The following is a 23,372-nucleotide window of genomic DNA, read 5'->3' as shown; positions in this document are numbered from 1 at the left end:
TCAGTCATCACAGCAGCCTGGGAGGCAGTTATGGTATAATTCCCTATGCATAAGTGAGGTAACTGAGGCAGTAAGAAATGCAAAGAGCTAATTCATGGGGCGGCAGGGGGTGGGAGGTGGGGTTGGGGGAGGGGGACAGAGTCACTACTTATTACAGGCCTGGGTTTTAGAAACGGCCTATCTGGTTGAACTCTGGCTCTGCAACTTGCTCGTCATGTGATCTTGAACACTGATCTTCAAGGGTACTAACATCTCCAAGCTGCAGTTCCGTCACCTATAAAATATGGTTAATAGTAGTAGCTACTTCATAGAGTGGCTCCCTGGGTGGCACAAACCGTTACACAATTGACTAGTAAGCAAAAATTTGGCAGTGCAAATCCGCCCAGAGGTGCCTCGGAAGTCAGGCTGTGATCTGCTTGCGAAGCCTTGAAAATCCTATAGAGCAATTCTACTCTGCATGGAGGGGGTCAGCATGAGTCAGAATTGACTCGACAGCAACCAACAACAACAATAACTTTATAAAGTAGATGTCCATAGAGAGAATTAAATTGGAAAAAGGTTATAAAACACTTAAAACCAAAACCCAAACTCAGTGCCATCGAGTCAATTGCAACTCATAGCGACCCTATAGGACACAGTAGAGCTGCCCCATAGAGTTTCGAAGGAGCACCTGGCGGATTCGAACTGCCAACCCTTTGGTTAGCAGCCATAGCACTTAACCACTATGCCACCAGGGTTTTTAAACACTTAGTGTGGTATAAAATAGGTCTTTTCTTAGTGTTGTTGCTGTTGCTGGGTGTCCTTGAGTCAATTTTCAACTCATAGCAACCCATGTGACAGAGGAGAACAGCCCACAGGATTTTCTAGACCGTTACTTTTACAGGAGTATATTGCCAGTTTTTTCTCCCACAGAACCACTGGGTGGGTTGGAACCACCAACTTTTAGTTAGCAGCCAAGCCCTTAACTATTGCACTACCGGAGCTCCTTCCTCTATTAGGAGAAGGAATGTTCTGCTTTAGAGTTCTTTTCTAAATATTGTGCTGCGTTTCTAATCTTTCATTAAAAATATCTGTATAGAATTATTCCCAAATACATTATTTTTTGGAAGGGATCTCACCTATCTCCTAGAAGGCTACAGAAATGTTTTAGACAAGGCTCCATTCTCAGTTTGATCTGTTCCAGCCAAACATATTTTTATGGGGAAATGGGTAAGGGTGGAGGCAGTGAGTTCATTATTTTATTAATGAACAGCTTCTTAAGACACTTTTAAAGAAATAATACCAAGACTATGAAATTTACAAAAGCGGCAGGTCAACAGATAAAATATTTTGGTCAGTTAGAACCATTTATGTTGCACAAATCACATTTTGTGATATTTGAGATAGATCATTGCCTACACTGGGAACAGCATGAAAGGCCTGAATATGCCCAAACATTCCATCTGTAAAATGGGCATAATTTTTCACCTGCCAACCTCACAGAGGAACGGAAAAAATCTAATCTGTGCAGTAATACTATGTGTAGGGTAAAGTGTTGCTATAAATGATGATACAATATGCGTGAAACTTGGTCCATAAACTCCAGTGCGAAAGAGAGATCCATTTTTAAAATTCATCCAGTTGGACACTGAATTTCCTTGGTACCTCTGAGTCTGATGGCTCTGCCAATCTCTTGTCGAATGTAAGGACCTGGAATCACAAGAAGGCTCAGATCCCAGGACTTGGGCCCTGACCCCCTGGACAAACCTTGACAGCTGTGATTTCTGAGGCCCTGTACATTCCCCAATGTGCTGCACTGGAACAAGCACCAGACCCACAAATGCCCAGAAATGGCTGACCTTTAACTTCTTTTTGGCATCTGAGAAACTCCCAAACCCTTGACCCCAAGGGTTCCACCTTCCTCCTACCCTTCATATCTCCCATATCTTTTTCACAATTCAATTTCTCCCTTAGGCTTGAAGGGTAAAGTGGATGGAACCAAGTTCCTTGGAAATACACCCAGACAAGAAAAATTCTCTCTCTCTGTCCTTTTGGGACCAAAGTTATAAAGTGTTTCTTTATAAATGTTTTGTCCCGTATTAAAATTAACATATATTTTATTTTATTGGAATATAAATAAAAGTTAAACAATTCAAAATAAATAAATCAAAACTGTGAAGGCAAGAACAGCCTGTGTGGCATCCTGAGTTTTTGTCACTTCTATGCAGATAATATCTATCAGCACTTCTCTGCTCAAAGCACAGTCACCTTTTAGGCTTTTATTAACCTGAGTTCTAATCAAGGAAACTGGCTTTTTAAGCTACATTCAACATTGTCATCACTGTCCCAGACACATCACTCATTGGTGGCACCTAAGCATGATGGTACAAGGAATCAAGGAAATCAGATTTTCACTTCTTCTTGCAGCCTAGTTTTCCCTCTTATCTGAAAAAGGTGACATACATTCTTACCTCCATTCTTCTTGAAGGAACAATAATATCTTCCCAAATATTATTCTTACTGAGTTTAATAAATTGTTCTCTTTATTACCCTCTTGAGGGCTCCTTTGATCTCCTTGTTCCTCAGGCTATAGATCAGAGGATTCAACATGGGGATAAGGATGACATAGAAGACTGACAGCACCTTGTCCTGCTTCATGGACTGACTAGAGCTGGGAAGCATGTACACAGAGAGGGCTGTGCCAAAGAAGAGTGTCACAGCTGCCAGGTGGGAGGCACAGGTATTGAAGGCCTTGGCACTACCTTTGCCTGAGGATATTTTCAGGATGGAAGCTAGAATGAAACCATAGGATGAAAGGATAACAACCAAAGAACCAAATCCAACAACTATTGTGGCCACAAGAAGAGTCATTTGGGTGATGAAGGCATTGGAGCAAGACAAAGAAATAACCTGAGGCAAGTTACAGAAGAAACTTTGAATTATATTCGGCCCACAATAATAGAGATTGAAGGAAGACACTGTTTGAGATAAACTACTAAGGAAACCACTCACATAGGCCCCAGCCACCATCTTCCCACAGAGGCCAGGAGCCATGATGGCTGAGTACTGCAGAGGGCTGCCAATGGCCATATATCGGTCATAGGCCATGGTGGCCAAGAGGCAGCACTCAGCCAGACCCATCCAGGCCGCAATAAAATATTGAGTAGCACAGGCAATGAAGGAAATTCTTTTTTCATCTTTGAAGAAGTCTGAAAGCATCCTTGGGCTGATGGAAGAAGAATAGCAGATGTCTATAAATGACAGGAAACTGAGAAAAAAATACATGGGTATGTGTAGGTGGGAGTCCACCCTGATGAGAAGTATGAGATCCAGGTTCCAGATAAGAGTCACCAGGTAGATCACTAGGAATATTGGAAAGAGGATGAGTTGCAGCTCTTTTTCATCTGAGAGACCCAGAAGTAAAAACATGGTCACAGAAGAGTGGTTTCCATTCCATTCCAGGGGCCTGTTTGAAGCCATCTGCTGAAGAAAAGATGAAAGAAGGAAATAGCTTTATTTTCCCTCCTAAAAAAATTTTAATTGAAAAATCATATTGGATATATATTATCATTGGTTTGGGGGATAGAAGGCAGTAAATGGCCATCGTTAGTCCATCATCTCCTAAAAGGTCTTAATATCATTTTTTCCCCTGCCAGATTTTGCAAATTTGTTAGTAATGCCAAATTAGGAAAACACTGATGAAAGAGAAAGTTCCTGCCTAAGCAAGGCTCTACTCTTAACTAGATGCTTGGAGAAGTTAATGTGGAAAATATGTCAAGTGAGGAGGCTGGAGGAGATGCTCCTTAAAGTTTTCTTGAGAACTAGCACTCAATTAACCTATAATCAGAAAGTATTGATGATCCCGTTACAGCCTTTTGCTTCCACAGTGTAACAGAATGGTGGGAAAAGTCACCCACTAAGAAGCAGAAGCTTGGAAATGGAGTGGCTTAACCAATTTAATGACTCTAGGAAGGCTCCTGAGAAGTAAAATAAGACAAGGTTGGAAGAGTCATGAGGTTCTTTTTTTTCAGGTGCAGCATTTTCTTTCCTCACATTAGGAATAGTTAAGAGTCAGATTGTATAAGACCATGTTTAATGCTTTCTTTGTGTCTCTTTGATAATCTGATGGAAACTCTGGATCCTCTGCTCAGCAAAATGCAACCACTTACCAGGTTTGCGTACAGCTTTACTGGATTTGCAGTTACCCTGAAGTCTACTGATGGTTACCAGGTTCGAGAATTCTCCTACAGGGGAGAGTAACTCGGAATTATGAAAGGGTCATGCCTGGGCAAAGGGCATGGACATTGGGAAGCTGAGGCATCAATAATACAATCATAATGTCTTTTTACATAGATATCCTTCCAGTAAATGAACAGAAAAGCCATGACACTGACTGACTGCCAAGGATATAAGTCAAACTGGAAGAGATTTAGTGTCTTTTAGAAAGAAACGAGGAGGTATTAAAATGTTTTGCAATATGTGCTGGTGTAACTGAGCAACAGGAAAACGCTGAACTTGAGATGGTAACCACTGCAAAGATCGTATCCACAGATGTCTAAAGGACAAAATCACCACATCAAATCCTATCATACACAGAGCGCCAAGGTAAACCAGTGATGCCGTTGGTAATCTTAGAGACACCTTTTAATTGTCACATCGTTTTTCTGCCACACCAGATTCTATAATTGCCAGTCAAACCTCATTTTTCAGTTGCCTTTTATTTATCAGGGACTCCTAAGCTTCCTTCTTTTGTCTTGAATAAAGCTTATCTTGAGATAGAGTTTGTCTTGGCTGTCATTCCTCCTCTCTTTCTCACACCTTTTTTGGCATAACATAGTCCTCCTCCCAGTCTTGCCTATTCTTAGCAAATGAAAACAGAAGAAAACGGAAACAGAAAACGAAAAGGTTGCCCATTTTACATACTCCTTTCCTTTAAGACATTTTAGCAACACCACTTTCTAATATTTGGGTGACACAAATGGTTAAGAGACAGACTTCTAACAGAAAGGTTTGTGGTTCAAACCCACTAGAGGTGCCTCAGAAAAAAAGACTCAGGAATCTGCTTTTGAAAGGTCACAGCCTTGAAAACCATATGGAGACGTGCTGCTCGGCAACACATGGGATCACTATGAGTCAGGATCAACTCAATGGCAACTGGTTTAAAGGAGCCCTGGTGGCACAGTGGTCAAGAGCTCAGTGGATAACCAAAACATAGGGAGTTTGAATCCACCAACCACTCCTTGGAAAGTCTATGAGGCAGTCCTACACTGTCATATAGGATTGCTATAAGTCACAATCAACTCAGTGGATATGGGTTTAGTTTACGAGATCCAAACAGCTTGCACTTAACTGCTAACCTAAAGTTTAGCAGTTCAAACCCACTCTGGAGTACCGTGGAAGAAAAAGGCCTGGTGATCTGCTTCCATTAAACCCAAAGCCAAAAAAAAAAAAAAAAAAATCTATGGAACAGTTCTACTCTGTAACACATGGGATGACCATGAGTTGAAGTTGACTTGATAGCAACGAACGACAACATCTGGCTCTAACGGGGACCAGTTGGTTTTGAAAAAGTTTAGCATATAGACACTTCAGGAATCTGAAGAGCTTTGTCTACCAGGAACAATAAGAACAAATTTTCTGTCAGAATACCAAATATACATTTATTCGTGAATAATGGTCCCTCACTTCTGCTAGAACTTGAAATGTTAATCAAGAACTGGGTTGGATCCAGTCACTGAAGAATCCTACCCCTCACAAAGTCACCTGTGGAGTGCTTAAGTTTGGCTTTTTAAATGCAACACATCACACAGAAGAGGTCCCTCAAAAATAATCCACAACTATTCTGGATCTGTGTTTTCTCACTTATTTCAAATACTATTGAAATGAGTCAAACATTTTCGAGCCCCCACTTTCTGCTAAAGTGTACTGACACAGCCTATGTTTTATACTGTCGTTCTGCAAGTTTGTTCCTCAGGCTAAAAGTGCCATTGTGAAAGATGGTCTCTTATGCTTCAAGGACACTCACACTGAGTTACTTGCAAGTCTTTGAATTGTGCCTGTATCCTAGGCCCTTGACATTCCCTAAGTGACTCAAAACTCACCTTAGACTTCTGAAAAGTGTTCCTCTCCTGTGATCCAGCTCATTTTACTTTGTGGTGTACCCAGGCATTCAGAAATGATGAGCAAAAATTTCAGCTTACAGCTTCTGAGAGCTTCCCAGTCCATCAGAGCTCTGAGTGAGCACAAAGCCTATTCCTAGCTGCCTTCCTCAGAAATGATCCAGCTATGGAAGAAGAGGGCCTTAAATTGCTTAAGAACCTTCCCAATCACATTTAAGAAAGGATTTGAGAGCACAATACACAGCAAAGAAGGTGTAATTAAACCATCTTGGCTGTAAATGAACGCCCTTCTGAGTGATAGAGGAGAGACTAGCCTTGTTAATTGCTCCCTTCCTTAGGCTCCAAGATCTCCCTTCGGGGTGTTAATCTTTTGAGACATTTTGGTATCAAGGAATCTTCCTTTCTGATTGTCTCTTTATTCCCAAGGAAGAAACATGGGGCTCACATAGAGGTCATTTCCAACCATATGAGCTGTGAAACAAATTTTGTCAATGCAACATAGCACACTCCTCAGAGATCTTTGGGAAAAACACCAGGAAACAGCAAACACATAGCAACTATGAATCAGAATTTCTGGAATAGTTGTTGTTAGGTGCCATCAAGCTGGTTCTGACTCATAGCAACCCGATGTACAACAGAACGAAATGCTTCCCGGCCCTGCACCATCCTCACAATCGTTATGCTGGAGCTCATTGTTGCAGCCATTGAGTCAATCCATCTCTTTAGGGTCTTCCTCTTACAAAGTATGATGTCTTTCTCCAGGGACTGATTCCTCCTGATAACATGTCCAAAGTATGTAAGATACACTCTCGATGTCCTTCCTTCTAAGGAGCATTCTGGTCGTACTTCTTCCAAGACAGATTTGTTTGTTCTCTTGACAGTCCATGGTATAGTCAATACTTTTGCAAACACTACAGTTCAAAGGTGTCAATTCTTCTTCTTTCTTATTCATCACAAGGCTTTCGCATGCATATGAGGCAATTAAAACACCATGGCTTGGATGTGGTGCACCTTAGTTCTCAAGGTGGCATCTTTGCTTTTCAACACTTTAAAGGGGTCTTTTGCAGCAGATTTGCCCAATGCAATGCATCTTTTGATTTCTCGGCTGCTGCTTCCATGGGTGTTGATTGTGGATCCAATAAAATCCTTGACAAGCTCAGTCTTTTCTCCATTTATCATGATGTTGCTTATTGGTCAAGTTGTGAGGATTTCTGTTTTCTTTATGTTGAGGTCTAATCCATACTGAAGGCTGTGGTCTTTGATCTTCATCTGTAAGTACTTCAAGACCTCTTCACTTTCCCCAGGCAAGGTTGTGTCATCTGCATAACTCAGGTTGTTAATGAGTCTTCCTCCAAACCTGATGCTGTAATCTTCTTTAGCTTCAAAGATTATTTGCTCAGCATACAGATTAAATAGGTATGGTGAAAGGATACAACACTGACACACACCTTTCCTACTTTGAACCATGCAGTATCCCCTTGTTCTGTTTGAATGAATGCCTCTTGATCTATGAACAGATTTCTCATGAGCACAATTAAGTTCTGGAATTCCCATTCTTCTCGTCATTATCTAAAATTTATTATGATCCACACGATTGAATGCTAAAAACACAGGTAAACGTCTTTCTGGTATTATTTGCTTTCAGACAGGATCCACCTGACATCAGCTATGATATCCCTTTTTCCACATCCTCTTCTGAATTTGACTTGAATTTCTGGCAGTTCCCTGTTGATATACCACTGCTGCTGCTTTTAAATGAACAGCACTGGGTTTGTTTGTTTTTGTTTGTTTGTTCGTTTGTTTGTTTTAGCAACGAAGAAAAATGATCTCTGCTGTAGAGGGAGTCCCAACACTCAACTTTCTCATTTTGAAGCAAGTTATTACTTTTCAGTGGAAATCCATGCAGTGGATTATATTCAGAAAATTTTACCAAGACTTATAGTAGGGAAGAAAAAACTAGACATCTCCCTACTTTTCTTCCATGGCTCCAGCAGATTGGGTTTAAAGAAGTAAAAGAGTAGGACAGGAAGATAGAGAAGGGAAAATGAACATGTGAAGAAGGTCAGAGACAAGGGGAAAAAAGGGAAGAGTTGGGAAAACCATGTAGGACACTTAGAAAACGTAAATAACATTCAATATTCTCAAAACACAACATGAAGTAACACTTCTCCCTCCCTCCATCCCACCTCTCTATCCTCTCTCACATTTGTACAAGAAGAGAAGAATTTTTTATTTGCAGCCTGTTTAAATATACATGGACTGCCAAAAGAATGGACAATCTGTCTTGGAAGGAGTACCACCAGAATACTTAGAAGCAAGGACGGTAATACTATGTCTCATATACTTTGGACATGTTGTCAGGAGGGATCAGTTCCTGGAGAAAGACATCATGCTTGGTAAAGTAGAGGGTCAGCAAAAGAGTGGAAGACCCTCAGCAAGATGGATTGACACAGTGGCTGCAGCAAAGGGGTTAAGCACAAGGATTTTGAAGATGGTACAGGACCAGGCAGTGCTTCATTCTGTCGTACATAGGGTTGCTATGAGTCAGAACAAACTTGATGGCACCTAAGAACAACAACACACACTTTGGCTGAAGGGCGGCCCTCAGGAGTAACTTCATTACTGAGCTATAAGAGTGTCTGGCAGAGTCTCTGCATGTTGAAGCTCGACAGAGTCCCAAAGTTTCTATAACTTGCTCTTGAGTGCTGAGTAACCAAAACAATATGAAAAAAATGAAGTAAAAGAGCTGAACAGAAGATTTCAAAGGGCGGCTTTAGAACACAAAGCAAAGTATCGTAATTACTTCTGCAAAGACCTGGAGATAGAAAACTAAAAGGGAAGAACACACTCAGCATTTCTCAAGCTGAAAGAACTGAAGAAAAATTTCAAGCCTTGTGTTGAAATACTGAAGGATTCTGTAGGGGAAATACTAAATGACAGAGGAAGCATCAAAAGAAGATGGAAGGAATACACAGGGTCACTATACCAAAAAGAATTGGTCAGTGTTCAACCATTACAGGAGGTAAAATATGATCAGAACTGATAGTACTGAAGGAAGCAATCCAAGCTGCACTGAAGGCATTGGTGAAAAACAAGGCTCCAGGAATTGATGGAATATCAATTGAGATGTTTCAACAAACAGATGCAGCGTGGGAGGTGCTCACTTGTCTATGCCAAGAAATTTGGAAGAAAGCTTTCTGGCCAACTGACTGGAAGAGATTCATATTTGTGCCTATTCCCAAGAAAGGTGATCCAACAGAATGTGGAAATTATCGAACAATAAGAATCACTAATATCACATGCAAGCAAAACTTTGCTGAAGATCATTCAAAAGTGGCTGCAGCAGTATATCAACAGGGAACGGCTGGAAATTCAAGCCAAAATTAGAAGAAGACATGGATCCAGGGATATATCATTGCTGATGTCAAATAGATCCTGGCTGAAAGCAGAGAATACCAGAAAGAAGTTTACCTGTGTTTTATCAACTATGCTAAGGCATTCAACTTTGTGGATCATAACACATTATGGGTACAATTGTGGAGAATGTGAATTCCAGAACTCTTAATTGTGCTCATGAGGAATCTACACTTGGATCAAGAGGCAGTCGTTCCAACAGGACAAGGGGATACTGCAGGGTTTTAAGTCAGGAAAGTTGTGTGTCAGGGCTGTATCCTTTCACCATACCTATTCAATCTGCATGCTGAGCAAATAATCCAAAAAACTGGACTATATAAAGAACAGAGCATCAGAATTAGAGGAAGATTTATTAACAACCTGCCGTATGCAGATGACACAGTCTTGCTTCCTGAAAGTGAAGAGGACTTGAAGCACTTACTGATGAAGATCAAAGACCACAGCCTGCAGTACAGATTACACCTCAACATAAAGAAAACAAAAACCACACCGTTGGAATAAGAAACATCATGGTAATTGGAGGAAAGATTGAGGTTGCCAAGGATTTTATTTTACTTGGATTCACAATCAATACCAGTGGAAGCAGCACTCAAAAAATCAAAAGACACATTGCATTGTGCAAATGGGCTGCCAGAGATCTCTTTAAAGTGCTAAAAAGCAAAGATGTCAGGTTGAGGACTAAGGTGCGCCTGACCCAAGCCATGGTGTTTTCAGTCACCTCATATGCATGTGAAAGCTGGATAATGAATAAGGAAGACTGAAGAAGAATTGACTGACTCCTTTGAATTGTGATGTAGGTGAAGTATCAGTATACCATGGACTGCCAAAAGAACAAACAAAACTGTCTTGGAAGAAGTATAATCAGAATGCTCGTTAGACGCAATGATGGCAAGACTTTGTCTCACATACTTTGGACATGTTATCAGGAGGGATCAGTCCATGAAGAAGGACATCCTGCTTGGTAAGTTTGAGGGTCAGCACAAAAGAGGAAGACGCTCAATGAGATGAACTGACACAGTGGCTAGAACAACGGGCTGAAGCATAGCAATAATTGTCAGATTGGCTCAGGACTGGGCAGTGTTTCCTCCTGTTGTGCATAGGGTCGCTATCAGTCAGAACCGACTCAATGGCACTTAGCAACAATAGCATCAAGGCTGCCCAGGTACCATACTCTCTGATTTCTCCAGTCTCTGTCAGACTGCTAAGTCTTGTCTTTTGTGTGTGTGTGTGTGTGTGAGTTAGAATTTTGTTCTACATTTTTCTCCAGCTCTGTCTGGGATCCTCTATTGTGATCCTTGTCAGAGAAGTCAATAGTTGCAGCCCTGCACCAGCTAGTGGTCCTAGACTCAACTTTGGTGGAGCCTGTGGTAGTTATGGTCCATTAGTCCTTTGGACTACTCATTCCCTTGTGTTTTGGTTTTATTTTTTCTCCCTTGCTCCAGACAGGCTGAAAGCATTGGAGTATCTTAGATGGCAGCTTATAGGCTTTTAAGATCCCAAAAGCTTCTCACCAAAGTAGAATATAGAACATTTTCTTTAGGTTAGGCCAATTGAGCTAGATATTCCCTGAGACCTTGGACCCCAGAGCCCTCAGCCCAGTAATTTGGTCCTTCTGGGTGTTTGGATGTGTCTATAGAGTTTCCGTGAACTTGCCTTGGACAAGTTGTGCTGACTTCCCCAGTATTGCGTGCTGTCTTACCCTTCACAAAAGTTACTGCGTATCTATTGTCTATTTAGTGTTTTTCCCTCCCACTCCTTCCCTCCCTTATAACCATCAAAGATTGTTTCTTTTTGTGCATAAACCTTTTCATGAGTTTTTACAGTAGTGGTCTCATACAATATTTGTCCTTTTGTGATTGACTTATTTCACTCAGCTTAATGCCCTCCAGATTCATCCATGTTGTGGGATGCTTTGCAAATTTATCATTGTTCTTTATGGTTGTGTAGTATTCCATTGTGTGTATGTGCCATAGTTTCCTTATCCATTCATCTGCTATTGTGAATAATAGTGCAATGAACATGGGTGTTCATATGTCTCTTTGTGTCACAGCTCTTATTTTCCTCTGACGTATTCCTTGAAGTGGGATTGCTGGGTCATGTGGTATTTCTATTTCTAACTTTCTAGGGAAGTGCCATATTGTTTCCCAAAATGTTTATACCATTTTGTATTCCCAGCAGCAGTGCATAAGAGCTCCAATCTCCCCACAGCTTCTTCAACATTTGTTATTTTCTTTTTTTTCGGTTCGTGCAAGTAACGTTGGAGTGAGATGGTTATCTCATTGTGGTTTTGATGTGCATTCCTCTAATGGCTAGTGATTGCACTCATTTCCTCATGTATCTGTGAGCTGCTTGAATGTCTTCTTTGGTGAAGTGGCTGTTCTTATTCTTTGGCCATTTTTTAATCAGATAATTTGTGTTTTTATTGTAGAGATGTTGGACTTTCTTATAGATTTTAGACATTAGACTTTGGTTGATTTGTCATACCCAAAATTTTTTTCTCAGTTTGTAGGTTCTTTTTACTCTTTTGATGAGTGTGTATAATTTTTAGAAGATCTCAGGTATCTAGCATAACTTCTGATGTTTGTGTATTGTTAGTTATGGTTTGTAACCTTTTATGCCGTGTATTAGGGCCTCTAGCATTGACTCTATTTTTTCTTCCATGATCTTTATAATTTTGGGTTTAATATTTAGGTCTTTGACCCACTGTGAATTAGTTTTTGTGTATAGTTTGAGGTATGGGCCCTCTTTCATTTTTTGCAGATGGACACCCAGTTTTGTATTGTATTGGTAGATTGTTTTGGGTAGAATTGACATTTTCACACTGTCGCGTCTACCTATCCATGAGCATGGTATCCTTTTCCATTTATGTAGGTCTTGTTTGGTTTCTTCCAGCAGTATTTTGTAGTTTTCTTTGTATAGGTCTTTTACATCCCTGGTTAGATTTATTCTAATGACCTTATTCTTTTTTAGGGGCTATTATAAATGGTATTATTTTCCTGATTTCCTTTTAGTCATTCTCTTTATTGGTGTATAGGAGTTCAACTGATTTTTGTATGTTTATCAGGTATCCTGCTAGTCTGCCAAATCTTTCTATTACTTCCAGTATTTTTCTTGTGGGGACTTTTGTGTTTTCTATGTATAGTATCATATCATCTGCAAATAGGAACAGTTTTACTTCTTCCTTACCAGTTTAGTTGCCCTTTATTTCTTTTTCTTGCCTTATTGCTTTAGCAACAAACTCCAGCACGATGTTAAATAGGAGTGGTGATAAAGGGCATCCTTGTCTTCTTCCTGCTCTCAAGGGGAATGATTTCCACTTCTCTCCATTAACAATGGTGTTGGCTGTTGGTTTTGTATAGATGCCCTTTATAATGTTGAGGAATTTCTCTTCTATACATATTTTATGGAGAGCTTTTAACACGAATGGGTGTTGGATATTGTCGAATGACTTTTCTGGGTTGATTGAGATGATCATCTGATTCTTTTCTTTTCTTTTCTTTTGCGGTGGATTGAGTTGATTGATTTTCTGATGTTGAACAATCTTTGCATACCTGGTATGAATCCCACTTGATCGTGGTGTATTATTTTTTTGATATCAGGTATAATTTTATTGGCTAGAATTTTGTTGAGAATTTTTGCATCTATATTCATGAGAGTTATTGGTCTGTAATTTTCTTTTTTTGTGATGTCTTTGCATGGTTTCCGTATCAGAACTATGCTGGCTTCATAAAATGAATTCGGAAGTATTGCTTCCTTTTCTATGCTCTGAAACAGTTTGTGTAGTGCTGGTGTAAGCTCTTCTCTGAATGTTCAGTAGAATTCTCCAGTGAAACCATCTGGGCGAGGGCTTTTTTTTTGTTGGGAGATTTTTTATTACCTTTTCAATATCACCTGTTACAGGTTCAGATTTTCAATATCATTTTGTGTTAGTTTGCGAAGGTAGTGTGTCTTTAGAAATTTGTCTATTTCCTTTAGGTTTTCAAATTTGTCAGAATATAGTTTTTCATAATACTCTGTTACGATCCTTTTTATTTCTATTGGGTGTGTTGTAATGTCCCCTGTTTCATTTCTTATTTGGGTTATCTGCGTCCTCTACTGTTTTTCTTTTGTCAGTTTGGCCAGTGGTTTGTCGATTTTGTTGATCCTTTCAAAGAATCAACTTTTGGTTTTGTTGATTCTTTCTATTGTTCTTCTCTTCTCTATTTCATTTATTTCTGCTCTGATCTTTATTATTTTCTTTCTTCTGGTGGCTGTGGGTTTCTTTTGCTGTTCTCTTTCTACTTGTTTGAGTTGTGTAGCTAATGTTTTGATAATGTCCCTTTCTTCTTTTGCGATGTGTGCTTCTATTGCTATAAACTGACCTCTGAGCACTGCTTTTGTTCTGTCCCAAAGGTTTTAGTATGATGTACCCTCATTCTTGTTCGATTCAAGAATTTTTCGATTCCATCTTTGATTTCTTTATTACCCAAGGATTTTTAAGTAGGAGGTTATTCAGTTTCCATGCGATTGATTTTTTTTATTTCCTTCCTCTTCCTATTGTTTATTTTTACTTTGCTGGCATGGTGGTCAGAGAAGTTGATTTGTATTATCTCAATGTTTTGGATTTTGTTGAGGAATGCTTTGTGGCCTAAGACGTGGCCTATTTTGGAAAATGTTCCATGTGCGTTAGAAAAGAATGTGTTTCTTGCAGCTGTTGTGTGAAGTGTTCTATATATGTCTATGAGGTCAAGGTGGTTGATTTTGGCCTTTAGATCTTCTTCGTCTTTGTTGAGTTTCTTTCTAGATGTTCTGTCCTTTACCAAGAGTGGTGTGTTGAAGTCTCCTACTATTATTGTGGAAGTATCAATTTCTCTCTTCAGTGCTATTAGAATTTTTTCTTATGATTTTAGAGTCCTGTCATTGGGTGCATAGGTATTTATTATGGTTATCTCTTCATGGTGGATTGTCCCTTTAAGCATTACATAACGACTTTCCTTGTCTTTTATGGTGGATTTTGTTTTAAAGTCTATTTTATCTGTGATTAGTATTGCCACTGCTGCTCTTTTTTGGTAGCTCTTTGCTTGACATGTTTTTCCATCCTTTGATTTTTAATAAATTTGTCTTCGTTTCTAAGGTGTGTCTCTCATAGACAGCATATTGATGGGTCCTGTTTTTTTAATCCATTCTGTCTCTCTCTCTCTCTCTCTTTATGGATGCATTTCAGCCATTTATATTCCTTGTGATTATTGATAGGTGTGAGTTTATTGCTGTCATTTTGTAGTGCTTTTTTGTGGTGCTGAACTTTTCATTGTTCCTCTTACTCTTCTGTGTCGCATCTCTTTTGTTTGTGGATTTTTTTTTTCTGTTTGTTTCATTTTTGTAGATTTTGAGTTTACTGTGGCAGTATGTTTTTCTTTTTTATTTTGATGAGTGGATTTGTTGACTTTTTTTGTGGTTACCTTGAAATTTACCCCTATTTTCCTAAGTTTATATCAGAATTTTATTACTTGATGATGCCTGGACTTCCTCTCCATTTGAAAGCTTTCCACTTACACCTTTTATTCACTCTTTTATTATTCTGATGCTGTTGTCGTTTATAGATTGATCTCTCTGGTTACCTGTTGTAAATCTTTTAGTTTTCTTTTATCCGTGAGAGTTCAATTTCTAGGTTGGTATCTGGCTGATGCTGTCTTATGTGCTAGATTCAGGTTGTTGCCTGATGTTTGCTCTCTAACAAAATGACTCCATTTAATCATTCTTGTAAGTTTGGTTTCATTTTTATGTATTCTATTAATTTCCATTTATCTGAAAATGTTCTAATTGTCTCGTCATATAAGCTTGAGAGTTTTGCAGGATAAAGTATTCTTGGTTGGCAGTTCTTTTCTTTGAAGATTTTATATATGTCAACCCATTGCCTTCTTGCCTGCATGGTCTATGATGAGTAATCAGAGCTTAGTACTATTATTTCCCTTTTGTATGTGAATTTGTTTTTCTCCAGCTGCTCTCTGGATTCTTTCTTTGTCTTTGGTTATAGCAAGTGTGATTATGATATGATTGGTGTTTTTCTTTTGGAGTCTATCCTATATGGGGTGTGTTGAGATTCTTGGATAATTGGCTTTTTGTCTTTCATATTAGGAACGTTTTCTGTCTGCAAATCTTCAATGATCCTCTCTGTGTTTTCCATTTTCTTCCCCTGTTCTGGAGCTCTAATCACCCGTAAATTTTTGCTTTTGATACTATCTCACATTGTTCTGAGGGTTTCTTCATTTTTCTCTGTTCTTTCCTCTGATATTTCCTCAAACAAAAAGGTATCCAAGGATTTGTCTTCAATTTTGCTGATCTTGTCATCCATTGTTTCAAATTTGCTTCTAATACCTTCTATTTTACTGTACATTTCTGAAATCTTGTTGTTTATCTTTTGGATTTCTAACTCCTGTTTTTGTATGATTTCTAGTTGTTTGTTTATTTTAACATTTTGTTTCTGTATTGCTTTCCTGATTTCTTCCATTATTTTGTGTGTCTTTTCCATTACTTTGTCTATTTTTTTCCTTATCTTTGTCTGCATTTTCCTTCATCTGTTGGTGAACCCTGGATATTAGTGTTCTGAATTCCCTATCAGGTAGTTACGGTACCTTTTCTTCTAGAAAAGGTCATCCAGTGTTTTATTCTCATTGCTTTCTGGAGCCATTCTCTCCTCTCTTTTTTTATGTTTTGATATTGCTTGCTGTCTCCAGGACATTCAGGAATTATTTTCTTTGTTTATTGATTGTGGATTTGATTCTTTTGTCCTGTTTTTATGTTTTATTTGGTTATATCTGGGCAGGTGGGCTGGGTGTGTTTTTTTTGCTTGCTTGTCTGTGGGCACAATACCTCTCACCACCTTCTCTAAGTGAGTAGCAACAATCACTTAGCTATGGTGCAGCCAGGTGGATCCAGTGGGGGTGGAGTGGTGGGCATGGGTAGTTTGTGGTATGAAATGGGAGCAACAGGGTGGAGCTAGGAGGCAGCATACGGGGGAGTCTGAGGGACTGTGTCAGCACCACTTGGGGGTGTGGCACTTGGCACAAGGTGCAGATAAGCAGGAGTGAAAGGAGGGGATGTGATGTGTAGAGCTAAGTGGGTGGGTGAAAGAAGAGATAGAAACAAAGACAAAAAAAAGCAAAAGTGAAGTGAAAAAAATAAATAAAATGGGAATGCAGTAGGATTTCACTAGTGGGGATGAGACAGACCCAGAAAGGCTGCAAGCTGGTTGCTCGCTAGCTGAGCCACGTGGATCAGCCTGTCAAGAAGCAGCATGTTAGGCACACAAGGCTAGGTGGGAGGAAGAAAGGACAAGAAATAAGGAAAGAGAGAAAAAAACAACAAACAAACAAATAAAAACAAAACAAAAAATTGTGGCAGTGGGTGTGCTAGCCATTGAGGGTGGATTTGGGGTGGTGGTGAGCTGATGTCTCTCTTGCTGGGTGGTACAGCACAGTGCTTCAGGAAGGAGGACAGGCAGTGAGGGGCCTAAGTAGGAAGGAGAAAGATAAACAAAAATATAAAATATGACTCTGAGGGAGCTGGCCTGTGGGGGCACTGCAGACCCAGGGAAGTCATGTGCCAGAGGCTCTAAAGCTAAGCAGTACAATACAGCCCACCAAGAAGTTCGGGGTGGTGCAGTGGGCTGGATGTGTGAGAGACAGCAAAGAAGGAAGGGAGAGGGAGAGGAGAAACAATAACAACAACAAAAAAAACATACAAACGAAAAACTTCTGTCAGTTCCTGGAGCTTTGTTTTTCACCATTGCGTTCAGTGCAGCTTGCACTTCTTCCTTCAGTACCATCTGTCCTATATCATATGCTACCTCCTGAAATGGTTGAACATCAGCCAATTCTTTTTGGTATACTGACTCTGAATTCTTTCCATCTTCTTTTCATGGTCCCTGCATTGTTAATTATTTTCCCCATAGAATCCTTCAATACAGAAACTCAAGGCTTAAATATTTTCTTCAATTCTTTCAGCTTGAGAAATGCTAAGCCTTTTCTGCCCTTTTGCTTTTCGATTTCCAGGTCATTCCACAAATGATTATAAAACTTTACTTCAACTTCTCCAGCCACCCTTTGCAATCTTTTGTTCATCTCTTTTAGTTCAACATTTTTTCCTTTCATTTTAGCTACTACTTCTTGCTATCTAGTTATTCACGCGACACACAAAAGGCCACATACACATTTTTACCTCCATCTACCTTATGGGAATAATAACTGCCCAAATATTATTCTGACTGACATAAGGCTATTTCTCTCTTTATAAGCCTCTTGAGGGCCTCTTTGATCTCCTTGTTCCTCAGACTATAGATCAGAGGGTTTAAAATGGGGATGATGATGACATAGAACACTGATCGCACCTTGTCCTGATTCATGGACTGATTAGACTTGGGACTCAGGTACACAGAGAAGGCTGTACCATAATAGAGTGTCACAGTTGCCAGGTGGGAGACACAGGTATTGAAGGCTTTGGCACTGCCTTTGCCTGAGGATATTTTCAGGATGGAAGCTGCAATGAAACCATAGGATAAGAGGATAACAAACAAAGTACCAAATCCAACAACAATAGCTACCAGAAGAAGAATCATTTGGCTGATGAAGGGATTGGAGCAAGGTAAGGAAATAATCTGAGTCAAGTCACAGAAGAAATGTTGAATATTTGGCCCACAGTAGTAAAGTTGAAAGCAAGAGACTGTTTGAATTAAACTACTAAAGAAACCAGTCACATAGGCCCAAGCGACCATCTTCCCACAGAGGCCAGGTACCCTGATGGCTGAGTATTGTAGTGGGCTGCCAATGGCCACATAATGGTCATAGGCCATGGCTGCCAAGAGGCAGCACTCAGCCATACCCATCCAGGCCACAACAAAATATTGAATGGCACAGGCAATGAAGGAGATCGTTTTTTCATCTTTTAAGAAGTCTGACAGCATCCTCGGGCTGATGGAAGAAGAATAGCAGATGTCTATAAGTGACAGGAAACTGAGAAAATAGTACATGGGTATGTGAAGGTGGGAGTCCATCCTGATGAGAAGGATGAGACCCAGGTTCCAGATGAGAGTCACCAGGTAGATCCCAACGAATACTGGAAAGAGGATGAGCTGCAGCTCTTTTTCATTTGAGAGACCCATGAGAAAAAATGTGGCCACAGATGATTGGTTTCCTTTCCATTCCATGGACCTGCTTGATGTCATCTGCTGAAGAATAGATGACAAATGTACATACTTTATTCTCAAAAAAAGATTCATAGTTTTTTTTTTTAATCAAGCATCAAGCTAATTTTACAACATTAAAATATCAATGTTGAGTTAATACAATCCCCTTTCATACACAATCATCAATCTTAACTGAAAAATCCTCTTGGCAATGTATTATCATTCTTTCTTTGGGTACAAAAGGCTTTCAGTGGGCATCTTTAGTCCATTTTCTTCTAAAATATCTTCATTTCATGTTTTACCATGGCACATTTTGCATATATGTGACACTTCGGAGATAGGCCAAATTAGGAAAATAGTGCAACTGCTTTATATGGCTAAAACAGAAAAATTCTACTTGGATATTGCTCTGCCATTAACTCAATGACTAGAGAAGCTCCCAAATATTCACAATACGGAGCCTGAGTAGGTACTCTTTAAAATCTCTTTTGAGAAAAAAAATTGAGAAGTGGCCTTTAATTAATCTATATTGAGGCACTCTTGACAATTCTGTAATGCCCTTTCTGCTTTTATGATACCTGGAGAGATGTAAGAATCATGTAGCAGGATGGTGGGAAGGGTCAATCAGAAGAAGCAGAGGCTTGAAAATGGATTTTGACATAACCAAATTAGTGACTTCAGGAAAGCTCCTGAGAAATGAAACTATACAAGGTTAAAAAAAAAAATGCTTAGAATGCTTGAAACTCCCTTTATTGCTGGTACAGGCTTTCCTTTCCTCAAATCAGAAATACTTCAGAGTTCGATTGTCTAGAACAGTGATTATTGATCTTCGTAGTATACTTTTGAAAATCTGCGGAAACTCAGGTTCCTCTATCCAGCAAAATGCAACCACTTATCACTTTTACATAGAGTGTTACGGATATTCAGTCACCTTGAAGTTTATTTGTGGCTCCCAGATCAGGGACTTCTACAGGGGAAACTGACTTAGACTTTTGTAAGATTCATGCTTAGACAGTAGGCATGTGAAATGGGAAGATCGTGCAAGATTTAGTTAGTTTTTTTCCACCCCCCATCCTTCACATAGAAGTCAGTCCAGAAAAACACAGAAGTAAGTATTCAAACAAATGGTAACTAACCAAAAAAATATTTTTGCATCAGGAATTATATGTTCCTTTCAAGATGATACAGCTGTCATTTTCTCTATGGTATCACTAAAATATCCCCCAAGAAAAACATTTTTATTCAGGTAAACCCAAACTAAGAGGAATATTATGAAATATTTTAAGTATAGAAAATAGATGTCAAATGTAGCCTGGGGGTTGTGTATAAGGAACGGAAGTAGACATCTTGAAGATTTTCATAGAGAAAATATAGGGGTATTAATGGAATAAAACATTTTTATGAAGTACAAATATTTGCCGACATTAGCTGCTCAAAATATTTTCCTTCTCTCCAGTCATTTCCCAGTCACCAGTTTCAAAAATTGAAGAAAAAGAGAAAATCCCTATGGAAGCATAAGGTTATGACTAGGAAAGTAAGGTCAAAGGGGCCATTTCTCTAAATCAGATTAGTTGTGGCTTGCAGGTAAATTTTTTTTTTTTTTGCAGGTACCCTGTTTTCAGAAAGATTCTGACAGAATGAAGGAATTAATTAGAAAAGAAAGTTGAGATGCCCGATATTAGCAAATAAGGGGACAGTGGTAGCAGATAGACAATGAGACAGTGTATTTACCATCCAGACTTAGCACTGGTTCCCCCAGAGAGACCGAATGGAGGTAAAATCTTGTGGAAAGTGAGCAGAATATCATATTCATTATCATTAACATCATCATTACTAACAATGCAAGACAACAAAGTGATTTATCAAGCATCTATGATACATTAAATTTTTTTTTTATGATACATATTGATGTTTACCTTGTGACCACGAAGATCTGCATAGGTTCCTCTAATGCTCATTTATTCAATATGGTATTAGGCCAGTGCGCTGTCTACTAAATACTATTCTAAATATTGCTTCTCCCTCATATTTTCTCTTATGTATCACTCTAGAACCCTAATTTAATGTTTTTTTTTGATCTTCTCATTATATTCTCCACATCTCTGAAACCTGCATTTTGTTTTGTACTTCTATACTGCATTCTATTTAATTTTTATAGGTATGTCCTCCAGCTCATTCATTCTATCTTACCCACTGCCATTGACTCAATTATGACTCATAGTGTCTGTAAAGACCCTATGGGGCAGACTAGAACTGCCCCATAGGATTTCCAAGGAGTGCCTGGTGGATATGACCTGACAACCTTTTGGTTAGCTCTTAACCACTGGACCACCAGAGTTTCCCGTTCTATCTTAAGCTGTGTTAATTGGCTACTTAACCCATTCCCTAAGTTTTAGATTTTAATCATAACAATTTGTTTTGTCTTCTAAAGGTTTCATTTTGTTCTTTTCTCATATATGCCTGGACGATGTTAAAAGTATATTGTTTAACATCAGACCATAGCCTGAATCTAGGATGCAAGATTGTACCAGCTAGATACCAGCCTAGGAAATGAACTCTCAAAGACTATCCAAAACCACAATTGCACAGGGAACCAGACAGGTTAATCGGTAAATGACAATGTCAGAACAATAAAAGAAGGAATAAATGATATAGGTATAGAACTTTCTAATGGAGAGGAAAGCAAGGTGATAACAAGTAATAATAGGGTGGTCCAAACCTAGGAAGATAAAGGTAAATTTCAAGATAATCACTAAAAAAGTTAACGAACATACTCATCAAAATAGAGAAACATAAAGTCTCAATAAAGACAAAATCTACAAAAATAAAAGAAATGAAAAAGAAATCCAAAAACAAAAGGAGCTGAGCACAGGAGAGTAAGAGGAACAAAGAAAATGTTAGGACCAAAAAAAAAAAAAAACAGAAACACTACAAAAAGACAGCAATAAACACACCTATCAATAATTACAGTGAATGTAAATGGCCTAAATGCACCCACAAAGAGACACAGAGTGACAGAATGGATTAAAAAAACAGGATCCATCAATATGCTGTCTACAAGAGACCACACCTCAGAAACAAAGATGTAAATTTATTAAAAATCAAAGGATGGAAAAAAATAGACCAAGCAAATAACTACCAAAAAAGAGCAGCAGCAGTGGTACTAATCTCAGATAAGATAGACTTTAAAACAAAATCCATCATAAAAGACAAAAAAGACACTATGTAATGATTAAAGGGATGATCCGTCAGGAAGTCTTAACCATAATAAACATCTACACACCCAATGACAGGGCTCCAAAATACATAAAACAAACTCTAGCAGCACTGAAGAGAGAAATTGACAGTTCCACAATAATAGTGGAAGACTTCAACACACCATTCTCAGTAAAGGATAGAACATCTAGAAAGAAACTCAACAAAGATAAAGAAGAGGTAAAGAGCACAATCATCTAACAAACTCATAGACATATATAGAACACTCCATTGAACAGCTGCAAAGTACACATTCTTTTCCAATGCAGATGGAACATTCTGCAGAATAGACCATATCTTAGGCCGCAGAGCAACCCTCAACAAAATCCAAAACATTCAGATAATACAAAGTATCTTCTCTGACCACAACACCATCAAAGCAGAAATTACCAACAGGAAGGGAAAGGGGAAAAAAAAAAAAATCAGTTACTTGGAAACTGAATAACATCCTGCTTAAAAACAACTGGGTAATACAAGAAATCAAAGATGGAATCAAAAAATTCCTAGAATCAAACGAGAATGAAATTACACTACTCCAAAACCTTTGAGGCACAGCAATGGCAGTCCTCCAAAGTCAATTTATACCACTAGTAGCACACATCAAAAAGAAGAAAGGGACAAAATCAAAACATTAGCTACACAACTTGAACACATAGAAAGAGAACAGCAAAAGAAGGCCACGGCCACCAGAAGAATGAAAAAATAAAGATCAGAGCAGAAATAAATGACATAGAGAATAGAAAAGCAATAGAATCAACAAAACCAAAACCTCGTTCTTTGAAAGGATCAACAAAATCAACAAACCACTGGCCAAATTGAAAAAAAAAAAAAACAGGACAGAACACAAATAATTCATATAAGAAATGAAACAGGGGACATTACAAGATACCCAACCAAAATAAAAAGGATCATTACAGAGTATTATGAAAAACTATACTCAAACTTGAAAACCTAAAGAAAATGGACAAATTTCTGGAGACACAACCTATCCAAACTAACATAAAATGATGATGAAAATCTGAACAGACCCATAACAAAAGAGATGGAAAAGGAAAAAAACAACAACAAAAAAAACTCCCAATTAAAAAAAAAAAAAGCTCTGGCCCAGATGTCTTTTTGGAGAATTCTACCAAACATTCAGAGAAGAGCTTACACCAGTACTACTCAAACTATTTCAAAACATAGAAAAGGAAGCAATACTTCCAAAACATTCTATGAAGCCAGCATAACCCTGATACCAAAACTAAACAGGCAAAGACACCACAATAAAAGAAAATCATGGACCAATATCTCTTATGAATATACATGCAAAATTTCTCAATAAAATTCCAGCCAATAGAATTCAGCGTGATAACAACAACAACAAAAAAAAATACACCTTGACCACGAAAGATTAATAGCAGGTATGCAAGGCTGGTTCAACATTAGAAAATCAATCAACATAA

General features: G+C 38.7%; 2 protein-coding genes across 2 annotated transcripts; both read right to left on the bottom strand.

Annotated features, from left to right (window-relative positions):
* Nucleotides 1-2,505: 2,505 nt before the first annotated feature.
* On the bottom strand, nucleotides 2,506-3,543 carry LOC100671146 (olfactory receptor 5A1-like). Its single transcript, XM_010602028.2, has one exon. The coding sequence runs from the start codon at nucleotides 3,457-3,459 to the stop codon at nucleotides 2,506-2,508; it is 954 nt and encodes a 317-aa protein (XP_010600330.2). The 5' UTR covers nucleotides 3,460-3,543.
* A 14,202-nt stretch (nucleotides 3,544-17,745) lies between these two features.
* Nucleotides 17,746-18,711, bottom strand: LOC100671432 (olfactory receptor 5A1-like). Its single transcript, XM_003422763.3, has one exon. It carries the CDS (start codon nucleotides 18,709-18,711, stop codon nucleotides 17,746-17,748), a length of 966 nt encoding a protein of 321 aa, XP_003422811.1.
* Between the last annotated feature and the right edge of the window lie 4,661 nt (nucleotides 18,712-23,372).

Source organism: Loxodonta africana, chromosome 7 (genome assembly GCF_030014295.1).
Source record: "Loxodonta africana isolate mLoxAfr1 chromosome 7, mLoxAfr1.hap2, whole genome shotgun sequence".
Lineage (NCBI taxonomy): Eukaryota > Metazoa > Chordata > Mammalia > Proboscidea > Elephantidae > Loxodonta > Loxodonta africana.
The sequence above is the reverse complement of the archived record's forward strand: the minus strand, read 5'-3'. Positions and strand labels throughout refer to the sequence as shown.